This window comes from Parasteatoda tepidariorum, chromosome 6 (assembly GCF_043381705.1).
Source record: "Parasteatoda tepidariorum isolate YZ-2023 chromosome 6, CAS_Ptep_4.0, whole genome shotgun sequence".
Classification (NCBI taxonomy): domain Eukaryota; kingdom Metazoa; phylum Arthropoda; class Arachnida; order Araneae; family Theridiidae; genus Parasteatoda; species Parasteatoda tepidariorum.
In genome coordinates this window covers 4,870,694-4,891,227 of record NC_092209.1, presented here as the reverse complement: position 1 = coordinate 4,891,227, position 20,534 = coordinate 4,870,694, and the positions used below count along the sequence as shown (strand labels likewise).

Here is a 20,534-nt window from a genome sequence, read left to right as displayed (position 1 = left end):
GCGGAGTCTTCCGAATTCATTTGTTTGTCAAATTTGAATCGAAGCGGGGCTGTCAATTTTCTACGCTTTTTGTATAAATTTATTCTAAAGGTAGCTGCGTTTGTGTTTTAATGCAATATTTCTTATTCTTTTAAAACGATTTGAAAGTTCATATGCATCGCCAGTTAGTTCCAGCTCTTTTGTAGAGAGGCTTTTAAAGAGTTGGCAAAATTTAAAAAAAAAATCTGAAAGATTTGGTTTTTAAATGTTTACCACTCTATAAATTATTTTACAAAAGGCGTACTAGTTGGCAGGCCTGTCGAAGTAATCCCAGAGGTCGTATGAAAACACCTCATTTTGTTACAGAGGGAAAAGTAGAGGGAACTTTAAGAATCGATGAAACTTGTACGGTCGGCGAGGAAAATCTTAGTGGCATTAATATTTATTATAGAATTTATTAATTTTTGTTTTCTAAAATTAAAATAATAGTAATAATAATTGTTTCACTTATTGAATCGAATCTAATAATCTAATCATATCCGTAGCAGCCGTGGTTTTAATTGCTGGTAAAGTTGCTTAAAATTTAAAAAACAATTCGAATTTTGATTATTATTTCATAATCAAATAGTAAAGTCTTTCCCAGCTGGCGTACAGTGAGCAAAATGAAAAACGGACCACTATAAATAACTTTTGATCTAATAATCGGATATTCAAATTCTAGGATTCAATCTTAATGGTTTAAGGGGGTGACCTCAAATATGTTAATTAATATGCGCAGACGATATTTTAAGTTAAGATATCAGACACAAAAACATATTTTCTTTGAGTAAACATACTTTTTTATCGAAGGATTCGGATTTTTGACCACCAAAATATAGGGGGTAGTCCCAATCTGGGAAATATGATCCCCATAGTTTGGTCAGGAGAGTGATCCAAAACTTGGGATCCCTTAATGTTAATTTTTCCTTTTGCGTATTTCGCAAAAATCCGAAACGGATTGAAAGATTTTTGTACTCAAATATAAAATGCTTTCATCCAACGATAAATCTGTGCAAAAAATGTGTCATTTTTTATTATTTTATTTAATATTAGTCGAAAAATTTTTGCATTCCAATGTAAACAATTGATCACATCATCTTAAAAAGTATAATTTTAAATGCAAAAAATACAAACTTTCAGAGAAATCGATCGAATAGAACAAACATCTGGCTTTTTTGAAATTCGATTTCTCAGGAACTATTCNTTAGTCGAAAAAATTTTGCATTCTAATGTAAACAATTGATCACATCATCTTAAAAAGTATAATTTTAAATGCAAAAAATACAAACTTTCAGAGAAATCGATCGAATAGAACAAACATCTGGCTTTTTTGAAATTCGATTTCTCAAGAACTATACAACCGATTTATGTTCAAATTTTGTATTTTGCCATGAAAATTATTAACTTTTAAATGATGCAATAAGTTGTATACCTTACAATTCAACATTTTTACTACCATTATTGAATAAAATAATAAAAAATAATAAATATATATTGAATGTTATTTTTTTGCATAGAATAATCTTTGGATAAACAAATTCTATAATTGTGTGCAAGACTTCTTCGATTCGCTAAAAAGAATTCCCTACATATAGCGAAACATGCAAAAAGTGGAAATAACATTGAAAAGAAATAACATTAACTTATGCATAAACATCAAACAAGCGTTTTTCCCAAACTGCCACAAATCCTCATTTCTTTCTTCGTCATTAGATCAGCATTTGCTTAGGTAATGGAACGTCTTTGCTGTAGGGAAAAAAATACGAAAATTTTTAATAAGCATGGTATGAAAATCGTAAAAAAAATATTTCACTATTTTTTTTAAATTTGGAAAGTGAAATAAATCTATTTATATCTATTTTTGCGAAACTTCACGAGACTTTGGTGAAAGGTGATATCGACAAGGGCAATTTTCATGAATCAAAAGCTTCGTCGATCAAATCTATTAAAGTTGGATGCTGGATATTGGGGTTATCTCGGCGTTTGACGCGAGGCGCCACTAACCGATTCATCGAATCTGTTTTGTCGAATTCTAGGAGGTCCTAAATATCTTTGAAGTTGTAGTGTGTTGTAACAACAAATCAAGTCCTTAAGGAGTAAATCTTTAGTTTTGAAGGGAAAATCATCTTTGGAATGGGGAGATCCCCTTGAGTAGAGTTGTATGATAAAGTTAATAGTATGCAGTCTGAGCATAAAAAGGCGGTAATTGGGCTGAAATTCGGATTATCCCGGATTATATCCATATGGAACAACTTATTGAAATCTGATGTGGTACATGTTTTTGCGTCACTATAAAATTTTGTGGTCAATTTGGCTATAAAGCAATTGATATCATCAATGTAAACAATANAGTAATCTATTGCTAATCGCCCTTGGGGCGCCAGTCATTGTGCGTACAAATTTACCTTCAGTTGTATATAGCTTCTTTTTTAGGTTGCTGCTTATAGTAGTGAGGGCAGGGCAAGCAAATCTATTAAAGTTAGCAAGTCTTACATACAAGTGAATTGATGTTTAATAATAGTAGTGGTAATTACGCCACTATACTCCCCCACTAGAATTTTATCAGGGATAGAATTTGATAAACGCCTACCATTAGTTACCACATTTGCGAAAAACTGCAAGAGCTATATTAAGTTCATCGGATGTTGAGCGCTAGTGGTGAGATCTGTATTAAGTTCACCGAGTTTTAAGCGTTTGTCGTGAGAACTGTATTAAGTTCACGTTTTTGTGTGTGATCTTTCCTGCATTGCTATAAGCAGTCGAGTGTGTTTATGATCCCGTTGTGTGTAAATGAGACTGATAAGCAACAGTGCGAGGAGGACGCCTGTCACAATCAGAAAGTCAACTGTTCAATGCCGTTCATTCATAAAAGTACGCGTTGCTTTTGATGTGGGCGAGTTCATATCACGTTCGCAGGTTACCAATGTAGAGAGGGTAGTTTTAGACTATGACAACCTTCATCTATCAAAAGGTTCCTCAATGTTGATACCGAATTGAAACATTGGAAATAATGCGAAGCTTAGTGCGCCGGCACGAAGAGGTATTGACTGATTGGTCGATTTTGAATTAATCGATAATTAGTCGATGACACGAGGAAATAAATTGGAATAAAAACGGGGAGCTAAGTAAGTTTAAAATCATAAGATGGGATTTGTAGTCGTGAAGTAATTAACGTATGAAAGAAATAATTCCTAAGTAGCATGTTTGACGTTTAATAATCGTAGTGATAGTTAAGCCACAACTTCGTAGTACGAAGATTTTAAAAAAAAGTGAAATGAAATACTTCGATCGCAACCTTTTTTTTTTAATTGATTTATTTTAGATTCTTTCAGATCCTGGAAATAAACATTAAAAACTGCAATGTAAATTTATAAAAATGTGCTTTATAACTCCTAACAACCTGAATATTTTGCCTTCATATTTTAGCTTAGAAAACATATGGATGTATTACAGGTCTTAGTCACCCTGATAAAAGTGTGTAATGAGGGTGAAGGTTCAAAAATTTATCTATAAATATTATTTATAAATTTTATTAATAATTATAATTTTTTATAATTAAGGTTAAATATAAAAACATTTTCAGCTCCTTAAAAACACGATTGATTTAGCTTTAAAAGATGCATATGAACGTTGTCGAGAGCTGAAATTATTTTATTTATACAGTTCTGCTCACTTTTTACGTCTTTTTTTAAAAAATTTCTTCCTCCGCCTTTATAACCCAGTGTAGCCAATCTCACAAAACTCAACAAATTTACAAACCATTTGATAATAAAGCTTTTAAATGTTTACCAACTACTATTTTTTAAACAAGAAAGAGCTTAAGTATGTCCCTTCATGTAGAATGTATCAATGTCTAGAATACAACATAATTAATTTTCTTTTCACACCAATTTGTATTTCAATTACCAGCAAGCACCACCTCGAAGTTAAAACTTCAAGACAGATGTAGGTAAAAGGTCGTATATTTCGCTGATAGATGATAACGAACTGTCTAAGGTCACACTAAACAATGTTCTGCCTGACTGAACGTTTCAATCGAAATTTGCTGTTCGCATAAGGCTAAATCTTCAATATTAATGAAAACAATTGAGGACCATTAATGGAAAACGACCTAAGTCCAAAAAGGTAAATTTTTCAGAAGAGTCGAAAAATGAAAAACACTCGTATCTGGTATTTAAAATGTTCTCCATTCCACGTGGAATGGAGAACATTTAGTAAGGAGTACTCCTTCGGAACGGTAACCAACACCACCTTACATATTAACTAACCTTCCTTACTTTTATTTTTAAATTAATATAAATGTTCATATTATTGTTATTCTTATCCCAGTGAAAGCTACTGGAACTTAGAGCTTTGTCACTGCGTAAGGCATATTCGGCCAGCGCCATCTTTCGACGAATTTTTGAACTATTACTACTAGATTTTGCACTTTGGACGTTCTAAACTTTATTTAACTTGATCTGTAGGACATTTTTCAGTATTAAAAAAAATTTCGACTTTTCTTTTACTTTTTGGTCAACTTAGGTGAAATTTTACTCATTTGTGAAAAAAAGAGCATTCTCATCTTGAGTTAAATCCACGGGAACAAGTTCTCTCACTCACTCTAAATTCACTCATTCAAAGAATCAACAGAAATAACTCAAGTTTGAGAGCATAATTTTATCACAAACTTTGAGTGAATTTCAATCGTTTTTAATCGACCATCAGTATAACTTGAGTGAAATTAAACGTAATATAGAAGCAAGAACATAACTTATTTAGATCGCAGAACATAATAATTTTATTTAAATTTATTATCGTTTGCATTTTAAAATAACACAATGCAAATTACAGCTTATAACTCGCACACAATTGAATAAAAAATAACTTCAAATCAATCCTGAGCTAACGCAACTGAAGTACCGCTTAAATATCTGTCAAACGAGTTCAATTTAAAGCAAAGCAAGTATTTCACTCAAACATAGGTGTATTCAACTTCGAGCTTTAAAGAATTTCACTGTTTTTTGAGTACGGGAATTCACTCATTCATTTAAAGCGAGAACGAATAAAAAAATCTTAGTATGTTGTTGTCAATTTTTGCGATTATTCTTGTTTTCCAGTAGCGCCATCTATGGTGAAGAATTTGACTTCCGCCACACTTATACGTTGCACCCGTTTATAGGGAAGACTCATTCATACAATCATTCATTCATCTATAGATCATAATTTTGACCTGAACCAGAGAACGATCCATCTCCAATTCAGCATCCCCAAAGGTACTCATTTAGATAAGGGAACGTGGAGAACTTTGTGACCTGACAGATTCAACGTGCACCAGTTATGAGGGGAGTTTTCGGCCGATTGGATTCGAACCCCCGTTCTCTTCGAGCAGTCTGTCAACCAGGCCATAACTTAGTATTAAACGGAAATTTGTCAAACAAATATCTTTGTAAATATATTTACTTACATTTCAACTCGCTCCACCTTCACACCCCAAGACACAGTTGCTTCATCCAAACCGGTCTGTAAAAAACAAAAATTAGATGAGCATTGAATTCGATGCAATCAATAAAAGTGAAGAGCGTAAGTTAAAAAAAATGAAGTTTTCTTCTTTTTTATTATTTCTGGGGCACAAAAAATCGTGCAATAGTATGTGGCAAACATTTTTGAGGTATTCAAGAGATATTTACTTATTCCACTTTAATGTGAAATTAGATGCTGAGTAATCCTAAATTTCACGAATCACTATTATTAAAAAAAGAATTTCCATTAAGTTTCCATTCAGCCTATTTACTGCCGAAAGACTTTTTTTTCTTCACTAATGCTTTAATGAAAAAAAGGGGGAAGACACGCTTAACTTCTTGGGGACGAGTGATTCAGAAAAGCAATCGTACAAAATCAGAATCAAGTTGTAATTAAATAAAAAACGGCAACTTAAATGTAGTCGTTGCTAATTTGACAGACTTACTTTGCTTTTACTTTAATTATTGTTAGTTTAATCATATATATATACGAGGATTGTAAATTAAATAGTGGCATCTTAACCTTGAAACTCATAGAAGGGTGGGCATGCGCAAATAGGATATGGGAGTGGTAAGATGGCGCTGTCGTCGATGTGCAGAGTGCAAAAAACAGTCGATTTGCTTAGAAGGGTAGTTGTTGTGTGGCGTTAAAGTTAGAAGTTACGTTTCCATCGCTCTAAAGCATGTTTTCAAAGGGCTTAATGACGAAAAAAGAGGAGATGCTTGAACCCATCGTGCTACTGCCCTATATTGTAAAGCATTTGCGCCACAGGCTTCCACTAGTCCTCGATTGTATTCTGTAACATTTTTGCCACGGGCAACCCCGATTTTAAGCCATGACCGCTGATCACCTTTTGAAAACATGCTTGAGAGCGAGGGAAACGAAGCTCCTCACTTTAACGCCACACAACAACTACCCTTCTAAGCAGAACGATTGTTTTTAGCACTCTACACATCGACAACAGAGCCACCTCGCAGCTCCCATATCCTATTTGCGCATGCCTGCCCTTCTGTGAGTTTCAAGGTTAAGTTGTCACTATTTAATTTACAACCCTCGTATAATCAATGTTAATTCAAAGTATAACTAAATAGTTTTATTTTGAATAAAGTAATGGTGAATTAAATAAATCAAACAATTATAACTCCGCCCACAAATGAACTGCTACAGAAATACTTTGATTACCAGTGATATCTTTTTACACCCTGGTTGATACGTTTTTATGCTGGCACGTATTTGTGACAGTCTGCGCGAAAAGATGAATCGTAGATACTTTTTAATATTATCTACTACTCTAGTTTTTACAAAGATTCAATCAGATAATTTAAAAAACAAATACAAAAGTATTTATATTATTAATATAAATATATGTCACCGTGATTGACCGAAATCAAGAGAATGTCGACTTTCACCTGTGAATGTCAACAATCACATAATCGCTTTGGTGAATGTCCGTATATTTGTTATATCCGATTTTATATTAATTTATTCGTTGATATTATTATTTTTAATCTATATTTTAATATCTGCTGAGGATAGATTGGGAGGAACATCAGTGTTCGGAGTACCGGTTTAATGTATACTGGGCAGTGGCACTTGACCTTAAAAAAACATTGATGTAGGGCATACCGGGCAAATGCATACTGGGCAGTTTCACTTAACTAGACCTAGTATATATATTTCGGAGATTTACCTAAGCGACTACGTGATTGTCAATATTCATTCTCCAATTTCGGTCATTCACAGTAACATGCACACAATTTTACACAATTTTTGTTTTAGGCACAATAAATTTTAAGAATGAAAGAATTGAGTAACCACAGCTTATATTATAAAAAACACAAATCGATTCGTGGTATAGGATGATGCGCTTCAAGGAGTTTGTTTATAGTTACTTCGTAACATGCACGTATGTTATTTCTCTTAACATGAGACACAAAACACATATTAACGCAGCGGACTGTTATTTTATTTGCACATTGAATTCACACACTTGCCTCTTTCGAGGTTGGTAATACACACACTAGTTCTCGTTTCTTACACAGAGGGCGTTGCTCGCATACAAAACTGAACACTTAGGTTATACTATTCCCGAGATTTTAANACATTAACGGGAAAATGGCCGTCCGCGCGGACGTCAGATTCGAGAAATTCGTTGTCCGCGGGGAATTTTTGACCGCCGAGGACGGGTGGTTTTTCGAGCCCTGCTAAATAGTTTTATTTTGAACAAAGTAATGGTGAATTAAATAAATCAAACAATTATAACTCCACCCACAAATGAACTGCTACAGAAATACTTTCATTACCAGTTTTATTTTTTTACACCCTGATTGATACGGTTTTATGCAGGCACGTATTTGAGACAGTCGGCGCGAAAAGATGAATCGTAGATACTTTTTAATATTATCTACTACTCTAGTTTTTACAAAGATTCAATCAGATAATTTTTAAAAAAATACAAAAGTATTTATATTATAAATATATGTTACCGTGATTGACCGAAATCAAGAGAATGTCGACTTTCACCGGTGAATGTCAACAATCACATAATCGCTTTGGTGAACGTTCGTATATTTGTTATATCCGATTTTATATTAACTTATTCCTTGATATTATTTTTTTAAATCGATATTTTAATATCTGCTGAGGATAGATTGGGAGAAACATCAGTGTTCGGAGTACCGGTTTAATGTATACTGGGAAGTGGCACTTGACCTTAAAAAACATTGAGGTAGGGCATACCGGGCAAAAGTATACCAGGCAACGGCATTAAACATTAAAAAAACATTGATGTAGGGCATACCGGGCAAATGTATACTGGGCAGTTTCACTTAACTAGACCTAGTATATATATTTCGGAGATTTACCTAAGCGACTACGTGATTGTCAATATTCATTCTCTAATTTCGGTCATTCACAGTAACATGTACACAATTTTTGTTTTAGGCACAATAAATTTCCGAAATAAATTTTAAGAATGAAAGAATTGAGTAACCACAGTTTATATTCTAAAAAACACAAATCGATTCGTGGTATAGGATGATGCGCTTCAAGGAGTTTGTTTATAGTTACTTCGTAACATGCACGTATATTAATCGAAACATCTGATTTCGGAACTATAATTAAAGGTGTACCTCTTCTTTTAAAGTGCCTCAGCTTGACCTCTACATTTTCTAATTCTTTGCCAACATCATTTATCAAAGCATTTTTTTGTTTTGACATAGTGAATCGTCATGTAAAGTAGGTGTACAGGGTGCAAAAAAAAAAAAGAACCGCTTTGAATAACTTTTGATCTAAGGATCAGATCTTCACATTCTAGAATTCAATGTTAATGGTTCGAAAGAACAACCTCAAATATGCTAATTAATTTGAGCAGACGATATTTTAAGTTACGAATTCAGACACAAAAACGTACTCTCTCTTAATAAACATTTGTTTTTTGAAACAGATTCTGGTGTTTAACTCCAAAAATATAGGGAGTAGCCCCTCTGGAGAGCGGTTCAAACTTTGGACCACCTAATGTTCATTTCATTTTTTTGCGCATTTCGCCACTTCTCAAGAACTTTTTCAATTGAATTGAAAAATGATTGCCCACATATTCGTTTATCCAAAAATAATTCCGTGCAAAAAATAAATTTTTTATTATTTTATTTAATATTAGTCGAAAAATAATTTTGAGTTTCAAGGTAGACAATTTTATTCATCATTTTACAGTATTCAATTTAACAAAGCAAAATACGAAATTTGAGAGAAATCGGCTGAATAGTTCCTGAGATTTTAAAATTCGTTTCCTAAAGAATTATTCAACTTTCTTACCTAACTTTATATCTTTCAAAATGTGTCGCGTAAAGTATTCAAATCATTTACTCGTAAAAGAAATTTTTTTTCATATACTTAGTAGAAAAGGATTGCCATATTTTTGTCCAAGACCGGTGATGGCTAGGGGGTGGAGCGTTCGCCTTCCAATGAGGTAAACCGGGTTCGAACCCCAGCGAAAGCTGTCGATACCAATTTCGCATCCGGCTTGCACCGACCACAGTGCTGACGTAAAATATCCTCAGTAGTAAAGGGATCATGGGTTAGAGTCCCCCTGCCGTCAGGCTAATCATGGGAGGTTTTAGTGGTTTTCCTCTCTATGTAAAGCAAATGTGGTTAATTCCATCAAAAAGTTCTCAAATTTCCCTCAATACTTGATCCAGGGGTTTCCTTGTCTTCTGCATTCAAAATTACAAGGATTGGGTTCAAAATTACAAGGCTACGGAGTTCAACATCATTAATCGTAGACCTAAAAAATAAGGTATGCCGTTCAGCGACTTTTATAAAATAAAATTTAAAAAACCTGTACAAAAACAGGAATTAACCCTACTCTCGATTCAAGCAACATTATAAATAAGGAACATTATATATAAGGATGTATTTGACAGTTAAAGGTTTTTTTAATTTTGCTTAAATGAATGATTAAAATTCTAATCCAACCATCACCTATCATTGCTTACTTATTTAAATGAATTAAGTAGGTATAAATTAATCAGATTAGATTTAATACTGACGCATGCATACATTTAAAAACTTTCACTAGTAGAGTTTTAATAATTAATAAGTCTTTTAAAATTCAACTTCTTCAAAATTCATAATATTACCAATTAATTATCCAAAATCATTTAAAAAATGTATGACATTTAATGTTATTTACTTTAATACAAAACAAAAATTCTTTCGTCTTTATCGAAAGAATTGTTAGAGCAAGAGTTTATAATATGACCCACATTCGAATCATCTGAGTTATTTTTATCTGAATGAGGGATGCCCAAAGCTTTCACTTTCACCTATATTTATTCGAAGTTCTGATACGCAAAGCTTATCGATTCGATCTTGTTTGTAACAAAATACCATTTCAATTTATTTTAAATCCTACGTTTCAAGGTTTAATCATACGATTTAACGCAATTTTAACTTATTTCCCATAGTTCATTTGTTAAACATCTGTTCTTAAATCTGATCTGCAGTTTTGATTTAGCGAAGAATTGGAATTAGTGTTTGGACATTTTAACTTCAATCAAAATTAGAAATCTTATTAACGCCGGTAACGGAAGATGAATTTTTATAATATTCTTTGTTTTAGATTTTTGTAGCTACAATAGCAAATGCAATTTCTACAGTTTTTATCAAATGTTAAATATTGATCGCAGCGAAATGTTTCGCACGTATCAGAATCAGATGTGCAGTGCGCCCCCCTCTTCCAATATAAACGAACGGTTCACCCAGAATGATGCTTGATCTAATGATCGGATTTTCAAGTTCTAGGAATCAATATTAATGGCTTAAATATGCTACAGCTTAATATGCTAACTGCAAGTGCAAATGATATTTTAAATTACGAAATATGACACAAAAACGCATTCTCCCTGAATAAACATAAATTTCATTCAACGGATTTGGATTTTGATCCCCAAAATATTAGAAGTAGCCACAATCTGGGAAATAGGATCCCAATAGTTTCGTCAGGAGAGGGTTTTGGACCCCTTAAAGCTAATTTTACTTTTTGGGTATTTTCCTTTTGGGACTTTTTGGACGAATAAAAACATTTTTGCACACAATTATAAAATTCGTTTATCGGATGATAATTCCATGAAAAATACATTTCAGTATAAATTTATTATTTTTTATTATTTTATTAAATAATTGTCGAAAAAACTTTGAAATGTAAGGTCTACAATTTTTTACAACATATTAAAGTATGCACATAACCCCGAAGAAGAGTTTTTGACTCTGCACTATAATTGAAACTTCTTTTCGTTTTAATATAAATAGTACAAGTGTGTACTTCCCTTGTAAATGTTTTAATCTACTGCTTTGAATTTTGAAAAAAATACCTCAGCATTCTATTTGCATTACCATGGCAACCTGCAGGCTGAAGTACTACTTACAATCCCTTGTCTAGTTAAAGAACAGATAACACAATTGGGTACTAGTACTTCAAGAAGAAGAACTTTCATACCCACATATGTGATCCATGACGTCAGGACCAGCTAATATTTATCCACAAAATGGTGTATTAAAGTTGAGATATTTTTCTCTATAGAAGTTAATATGTAAATTAACGATAAGTAAATTAAATACATAGCCGTATCGCTCATTGAATTAGTTGAAATATAATTCTTTCTCGTCTGCCTCTTTTACCTAATTTAGATTTATTATTTTTTTTATGTATTTTATTGTAACCGTGATGTATTTTTGTTTTGTGTACCTGGCAACTTCAATGCATCATTAGTTTGTTTATGTTTTACGTGGCTTCGTACCTGTCTTTGTGTTAAGTCTCTGCGCAAATATATAGTGAAAGAATCTTCGTGAAAGAATTTAGAATGTGTCACTTAAGTGAATCTATACTGAATGCGATTGGCTGACTCGAAATAGAATGGAAAGAATCGTTTCTAACTAAAACAAATTCCTCATTTCAATATTCAATCAGGTTAGAGACACCCACACTACGCCACTTGCAGTTATTCCATTTCAAAGAGATAATTGTAGCTAAAATTTAATGATAAATGTTGGTAAAATTTTGGTTTAATTTCATTCTGTCTCGCAAGGGATTAATGGGTCGATATCACATCGAAATTATAGATGAGCATGACTGTCTTACCTGCATCACGTGACTGATTTGCTCTCTTTCGGATAGTATTTCAGATAGACTTTTTGTGCCTAGGACCGTTCTTAGTGATGTCATTGCTAACAATTGAGTGGACGAAGCATAGTTACGGACATTCGACACGGCAACTGTTGCGTCACTGATTCGAAAATAAACAACGGCGTCTACAGCAACGGTAACGGAGTCCTTTGTCAAAACCTATGAAGCAAAATGAAGGAAAAAATTTACAAAAATATTAATAGAGTTTCAAAATATTTCTAGAAATTTTGAGGATATTTTTTTGATTATATGACATTTGAAAATTAAATAGAGTCAATTAATTTTAATTTGAACTCGGATGAGTTTGTACAACTATTGAAATCAACGTGAGCATAATTTTGCGGCCCATCGTTTTAACGCAAATTTTAAGTAGGTAGATAGGTATATTATTTACGTCGCACTAGAGCTGCACAATGGCGACGGTCTGGGAAACATCCCTGAGGATGATCCGAAGACATGCCATCGCAATTTTGATCCCTGCATAGGGGATGGCTCCCCTGCTTTGGTAGCTCGACTACCTGCGCATGAAGTCGAGCACATTAAGGTCGAAGAGTTTAATGATGATCGAAACCGCTCCCCTCGATCCTATGCAGGCTGATAAAAGTTGTCACCCAAACTAGTCATCCTTACCGCAGCCAGTGATGCTTGACTTCGGTGTTCTACTGGGAACCGTGTCTTTACGATCAGCCCACTGCGGGACGTAAGTTTTAAACATTAGTAGGGCCAGTTCCTAAATAAAAAGGCTTAAAAATTTTATTTTAGGCTAGGCTGTTTGTGCTTAGGTCTAAACTACAAAAAAAGGCCAAACTGAAAAAAAAAATCGGCTGTAAAATAATTTTCTATCAAAATTTCTTAAAAAGTTAAAGGAAAACTTTTGCTATATTTAATTTAGAGTTTTGCAAGGGTTTTAATTTAATTTTGCAAGGGCCATTTAGATGCGCCCTCAGATGCGCTGTTCTACAACAACGAACGAACGATAAGTTTTGCGGGATATAATTTGCTACTCTAGAAGGCACTGGTCTAGCAGATATGCACTGGTTTTACAGCCAGTTTTTTTCTTTTTTCTTGGGGGAACATACACCTCTTGTTTAGGACCAACATAAACAAACAGAAAACTAAGCCTAACCTTAATTGTTAATTTTCTACCACCGAAAATATTTAAGTTATCCAGTTTAGCAATCTATGCTTATCAAGTGAAACTGGAGTGCATTTGTATTTTGCTAAAAAGTTACATATTCAAATAAACTATTTCAGCGAATTTTAATTCATCTTCTGTTCGTCATTATTGACCTCAATAATGGTTCATTTGCGAGTGGTTTTGTTCGAATTCACCTATCGAGTTTGCGAACTCTTACGAGAACTGTTGTTTTAATCACAATTTCAATCAGGATTTGAAAGATAAGTATATAGTGTTGCATACAGTGTTTTATTTTATTGAAAACATTGCTTTCAATAAAAAGTAAAAAAAACTCATGAAGTAAAAACAGCAGTTTACGAACCAAATGTCCTAAAACTGACGAAAAATTTAAAAGAAAAAAAGAAAAAAGTTTAAGCTTGGTGAATTCTGATTAGGAAACTAGATATTTTGCTCATCAAATTCAAATATAAGTCACAAAATTTATAAGTAGATGGCACTTCTGACTGCAAAATTTTAAATCTGTGCATTCAACTGAAGTACATGCCATATAACGACGTCTCTTAATTTTGTCATCAAACTGCGACGCACATCGTTACACAGTGACGTTATATAGTAACAAAAATATTAGGTAGTGTTTTTTTCCTTAAAAATAAAGTTTTATAGTTTTTCCTAAGTTAATAATGCGAGCTGCTAGCGACATTTGTTATTAAATAATCAGATGAGAATTAATCTCACTCATTTCCATGCAGTACGCAGCAAACCGTACATTCCGTGTTTCTTTAATTCATTTCTGAAATTGTGCGTTATTTTTGAATAATTATAATGTAAATAGGTAAGTAAAGATCTTACCTCTTGAGGTGGGACGTTGAAAGATACTGTTCTTAGATCTACTTTACGGTAAACATCAGTGCAGGGAAGTATGAAAAACAGACCTTTATTTAGAGGGGGGGGGAAAAAGAATAAATCATCCCAATAACAGAAAAAAATTGCAAAAGCATTAAAAAAATAGGTAGGTATTTCATTTGCGTCGCTCTAAAGCTGCACAATGAGCTGTTGGCGACGGTCTGGGAAACATCCCTGAGGATGATCCGAAGACATACCATCACAATTTTGATCCTCTGCAGAGGGGATGGCGCTTTGGTAGCCCAATGACCTGTGAGCGAAGTCGAGCACTTTACGGTAGAACAGTTTAACGAGGATCGATACCGCACACCCTCGGTCCCTACGTAGGCTGATCGAAATAGTCACAAAGCGCTTAATGACAAAGTGTTCTACTGGGAACCATGTTTTTACGATCGGTCCACTGCGAGGCATTGAAAGAAGTATGTTTATAAATTGAATTGGTGGAATCCGTTTACATCCGCTTACAGCATACAAAGCATTTCTTGAAATTGTGTTATAAACACTCATTCAGTTATTTACAAATGAATTATGTCTCCATAATATCCCTTTGAAGTATTAAATATAGGAAAAAACGCATAAATTGTACAAATATTTGAACTTGAAAATAAATTCAAAACTTTCTCTATTAAAGGTGTTAAAAGGGTTAGTAAAGTAAACAAAAAATTATGCCGATTAAAGTTATCGAATGTCAGATATTTATATAAAAAAATGTAAAAGAAATTATATGTCCATTGGAGTTAAAGGATATATCATCCTCTTAAACAAAATTTACGAATGCCACATGGTTAAAATATTTCAAATTCAAACCGAGACCGTAACGGCGATCAACATTAAAAACGTAATGTAGCTGTTACAGTATTTTATTGTCATCGTTAAAAAATAGTTTTTTTTTCTTCAAAGGCTAACAATTTTAACTTTTTGAACCCTGAGTACATAATGTAAACACTGAATCATTTAACCCACATTTAACACATTTAAACTACCAAGTACAATATTTTATATAATTTCTGAATGTCATAATACCGTATGATTACTGATTCTTATAAAATGCAACAGACGGTGGTCCAAAGTCAATTTTATGAAAAATGGACATAAAACGTTTTTCTCTCTTTGATCATTTCCCCCTATGGGTAACTTTTAGCCATGGCAGTTCAGGGGATGAAGCGATCGCCTTACAATGAGGTGACCTAGGTTCGAATCCCAGCAATGGCTAGTCGATACGAAATCCATACCCGGCTCGAACCGACCACAGTGTTGACGTTAAAGTGCTACATTTTAAATATAATTTTGCTTTCAAGGTTTTGTATCCTTTCTAAAGCAAGTGAATCATGGATATAGGGATTCAGCAAGGTAGCTGAATCCATATATCCGTAAAGGTTATAAAGCATCATATTTAAGGAGCATGAATCAATTAAGTATCGGATCATGGTAAGGCAGAAGGATCATTGGTTAAAGTCCCTTGCCTCTTGCTTTTCCTCTCCCTGCAACGTAGATGCGGTAAATTCAATCAAAAAGTCCTTCACGAAGGCTAATTTCTCCCAATATTTGATCCAGAAGTTCCCTTGTCTTTTGGATCGGGTTTAAAAACACAAGGCTATAGAATTGAACATTCTCAGTCGTTATCTCAAAATTGGGTCGGCTGTGCAACGACGGTTACAAGAAAAAATATCAAAATCAAAATTAATTACGTTAATATTTTATTACTGACCATTTTTCTTGTACCACACAAATACCCATAATCTTACAAGCTTCCACTAGGAAACCTAAGCTCTACAATAAAAGAGTAAGTTTAGGTATGTTTTTAATCTAAGAGGATATACATGTATTAAAAAAAACAAGACTTACCAGGTCCTGCAGCACCTCCTTTGGAAAAACGACCCAGTCGAAATATTACAGCTCGTTCGTATTCTTTAACAACCTAAATGAAACAAAACTCATTTGATTAATAAAGAAATCCATATAATAATCTTACTACGAAAAAGTGAATCTTTTTTCTTACATCTTTGGTGCATGTACAAAAAATTCGAAAATAAAATAAAACGCACAAATAATTTCCCCCAATTTTAACTTTTATTTCAATTTTCAAGTTTAAAATTTTTCCAAGTGTATTTTTTTTTTTAAATTTGTTTCATTTCTTATGCATTTAAAAAAAAAACAAAAGTAAGTGGATTTTAACTAAATATTTGCTTTTCATACCTTTCCCTTTTTTTCCGCAAAAATAAGCAAATAATCAGACCACCTTCCTCCTGTGATGCAGTTATAGTATTTTAACGATTTTTATGCATAAATAATTTAACCTATAACAAGGTTGCCATAGGCGACTGAAAATGCAAAAAATGGTGCTTAATAAAATTAAACATTTCATTAAAAGAGATTAATGTAATAAGCTTTTTATAGCATATTTTTTCAGTTTGCTATTGAAAGTGTTTGAATAGAATATTTTGACTTTAAATATGAATAACTTGAAATGTAAGTCGTGGTGGTGATATTTCCGTATCGTGTTGCATATCACAACTACAATCGCCAAGGTGCCAAATAGATTTTAAGCTTGTAATTTAAAGGAGAAAAAAATGCCCGGGGGCATGTAAACTCTCTTTACACACATAGTATCCCCAAGAGATTTTGAGAGCGCTGATTGGCTTTCTCGGCATTGCCTTCTGTTAAGTCTTTTTGTAGCTCCTCCTCAATAACATTTCTCCGTAGTTTGTTTCCAAAATGTAAATCAATCATAAATCAGTTCCAGTGAGAAATGACAGTGATAAATCAGTTTATGACAAATGTTAAAGTTTTGTTCAAAAAATTAAACAGCGTTATTAATTGTATTTTAATAATAACACATTTATTTAAATCTAATTTGCTTTAAATTTTATGCTAATATTTTTTAACATTAATGTTATGAATTTTATGATAGCTTTTATGTAAAATATATATAACAATTGATTAATATTCAAATTGAGTAGCATTGTGAATATCCTTATGCACTTAGAAATTAAAAACTCTTACTTAAATTTATTAAGTATGATTGCAGAACCACTCAGTTAAGTTTGAATTTATTATATGAGATTTTAGAATGTATATAAAAAATTTTAAAATTATGTTTAATTACTTAAAAATATTTTATCATATTTTAGAGGAAAATATTCTAAAATGTTAAAAAAATTTAATTATAATTTAGCAAAAAAATTTTAAAAGTTTTTGAAAAACTTCTTTTACATTTCTCCTGTGGCACTTTCATAAACGCACTGTGGTGACAAACAAATAATTTCCTGCAATTAAATAATAAAAAAATATTTACAATCCAATAGAAATGTACTAGAATTAAAAGAGGGAATTTTTTGTAAATTTATTCTCTAATTACTTATGGTATTAATTTAATGGACAATTCATAATCATTGACTTTTATTTTGATGGGAATTATGCAATCAAAAAATAATAAAAGAGGCATCTTAAAAGACAATTGCTTGATTTCTTAGATGCCAATTAATAGTTTTTCGGTATTATAAAACATTCAACAACAAAAAAAAAATTAAAAATAAGTTATAAATAAGTAGGCATAATGCACATCTCTTAGTTTTAATTTATAATAATAGATGGCGCCACTAAAAAATCTTAAATTAAAAATTTTATAATTTAATTTTAGTAATCCACAAAAAATAAATAAAATATTAATTTAATTCGATGAACATTAATTTAATTAAATAAATATCAAGTGAAAACTATTCAATTCTCATTTTATAGTGAGTATAAGAATTAAGCAAGGCAATTAAATTCGATTTCAATGTTATTCAATAAATTAGAAGGATATTAGCTTCATAAGAATTCATGCATGTAATAATCATAAATTTAACGAAAAAAGCATTTCCCATAAAAATTAAATACAATTTTTTTTTGAAAATAACTAAACTAGTTATTTACCTACAAACAAACCTTTTTCCATGAGGTTTGGATGTTCTAGAATTCCATTTCGTATTGGTAAGTTCCCCAAATGCCCTTACCCACCTATTGCAATCGTCTAAATTTAGAACATTACTTCTAAGGGTAATGGTAATTGAAGAAATATTTTTTACTTCATTTTTAAATGAAGAAGGCAGTTTCTCTGTTGAAAAAACTGACATTTCAAGTTTGTACACAAAAGCTGGAGTATAGAAATGTGCTGAAAATAACAAGCATGGCAGAATGAAATAGCCATACGTCACAGATGGCGTTGCCGAGAAAGCCAATCAGCGCGCTCAAAATTTCTTGGGGATACTATGTGTGTAAAGAGAGTTTACATGCTGCCCGGGGATGGCTACGAGTTGCACCTTTCGCGTTATCTTTTCTATGAAGTTTTTTTTTCTTCTTTTCTTTAGTTTTTCATGGGCCGTTGAAGTTGCCAAGACGTAGCGGAAATCTCCCCGTCATGGTGGTAGTTACGGTTTAATAATTGAAAAGATTATAGATAAAAGAATAAATTAAATATCTGCCACTTTTTACATATTTAGCCACCTATGGTATCCCTGCTATTATCACCCAATGTCATATTTATAGAAGCTCCTTTCGTGTATTGGGGTAGAAAAACTGCTTCAGTTTTATCATTTATCTTGAAGAATTAAAAGATTATATTCCTCTAAGGATTTAAGTTTCTGTGACTTAATCTCGGAACTATAAGAACTTGACACCTTTTGAAAGGAAATAGTTGCTAACAGTAGAAACAGTTAGTGTAACATCCATACTACTTTCTTCATAAATCCACTTTTTTATCGCTTCAATATAAAAAGTTGGAATAAAATGGATTGAACAAATAAACGAAGAGCATAGTAGATGAAGCAGGAAAGTGACATTTTCAGAGGTTTTTAAAGAATCAGAGAAAATAAAAAAGTAGTTGCATGTGTATAGACAGGTTTAATCTAAAAGAATAGTTTTAGCTTTCACTTTAATTTTGACATAACCAGCGATGCCAGATCGCTTTGCAAAACTGCATTTTCTAGTGGTAACAAAATAAGAGTAATTTGTAGTTTAGTATTTTTAATTTTAAGTAAATTTTCCACCATTACATATCGAAAATTCAAAGTATCATATAAAATGCAACTTTATTGCACGTATTTCGTAGTTAGTCTTTTAAAGAACAACCACACGTAATTATCCTTATTCTGCAAGATTTACAATTTAATTTACAATAATAATAAAATTTTTGCAGAAATCGGAGTAGTTAGCTTCGCTGCATAAGTAATGCCACATTAGTTTCCAGTAAGCTTGCGTAATTTTTTTTTTCCAATTAGGGAGGGACACAGATAATATGGCGAGGAATCTTTAGCGCCGTCTTCTGATAAATCTATAATAAAATAGCTCGGATATCACTTTACTTCCTCTGAGATTGATTTTTCCCAGGGTTAGAGAAAAGAGATTCTATGTCTCTTTAGCCCTGGAATTTACCACTTTGAAAATGTCACTGACCCACTACATCCACTCGACTCAGAAAGATTCTGTATCTCTTTAGACCAGGGGTCGCCAAACTTTTTTGATTATCGACCCCTATATAATTTTTCGAAATCTCCATCGACCCCCGCAAAAGTAATTTTCTGTTAATTAAAATAAAACTCTATTAGATACTATGTTTGTACATTTATTTTATGATTTTAAACATTTATTAAAGTAATAGTACATTATGTAACAATAGTTTTATGAAAAATATATTAATATTGAAATTTAAATACCTTATTATTAAATAATGAGTAATTATGCATAAGTAGATATAATAAGTAAAGTAACTAAAGATTTACTGCTTCTTGATCAATGAGATGGGTGTGCCTGGTGTTTTTTTTGCAAGGTTCGCTATACTGGGTTCAAAATGGGTCAATTTTAATTTTCCTCAAAATGGGTCAATTTTGTAATTTTCGTAAAAAAATACAAAGTGTGCTACAGTTTTGTCTGGGGCTGTACTAATCCATATCATTAATGCTTACCTTCTTTTTTGCGCATTGATAGTTAATATTGATATCTAAACCAAACGAATGGTTTTATCGAAACAATAACTAATTATCCAATACTATAAAAGTTTTAATAATGACACTGCAAATATTCAACACAGTTTGCAAAGATAGTTGAAACAGCGTATGATATTTGCATTTGTAACGTCAATGTTCGTCACACGTGACATTTGGACAAGCGCACATATGCATATGACTTATAAACTGCGCTGAGTTCGTGCCACTGCGCGGTGGTACGTACATACTTGTTTCACCCGAATAAATATACGTTTATTAATTTATGCTTTATAAAGAAACTGATATTGAGTCAATTATAAAAAAAAAT

The 20,534-nt window shown here is 32.4% G+C and overlaps 1 protein-coding gene across 1 annotated transcript in view; it reads right to left on the bottom strand.

The window, feature by feature from the left end:
* Positions 1–1,670: 1,670 nt before the first annotated feature.
* Positions 1,671–20,534, bottom strand: part of LOC107444749 (stomatin) — a gene marked incomplete in the record, with an annotated part of 23,256 nt that continues 4,392 nt past the window's right edge. Inside the window, 5 exon segments of the mRNA XM_043056274.2 lie at positions 1,671–1,764; positions 5,465–5,520; positions 12,158–12,361; positions 14,190–14,272; positions 16,089–16,161. Of these exon segments, the coding sequence (XP_042912208.2) occupies positions 1,728–1,764; positions 5,465–5,520; positions 12,158–12,361; positions 14,190–14,272; positions 16,089–16,161 (453 nt within the window).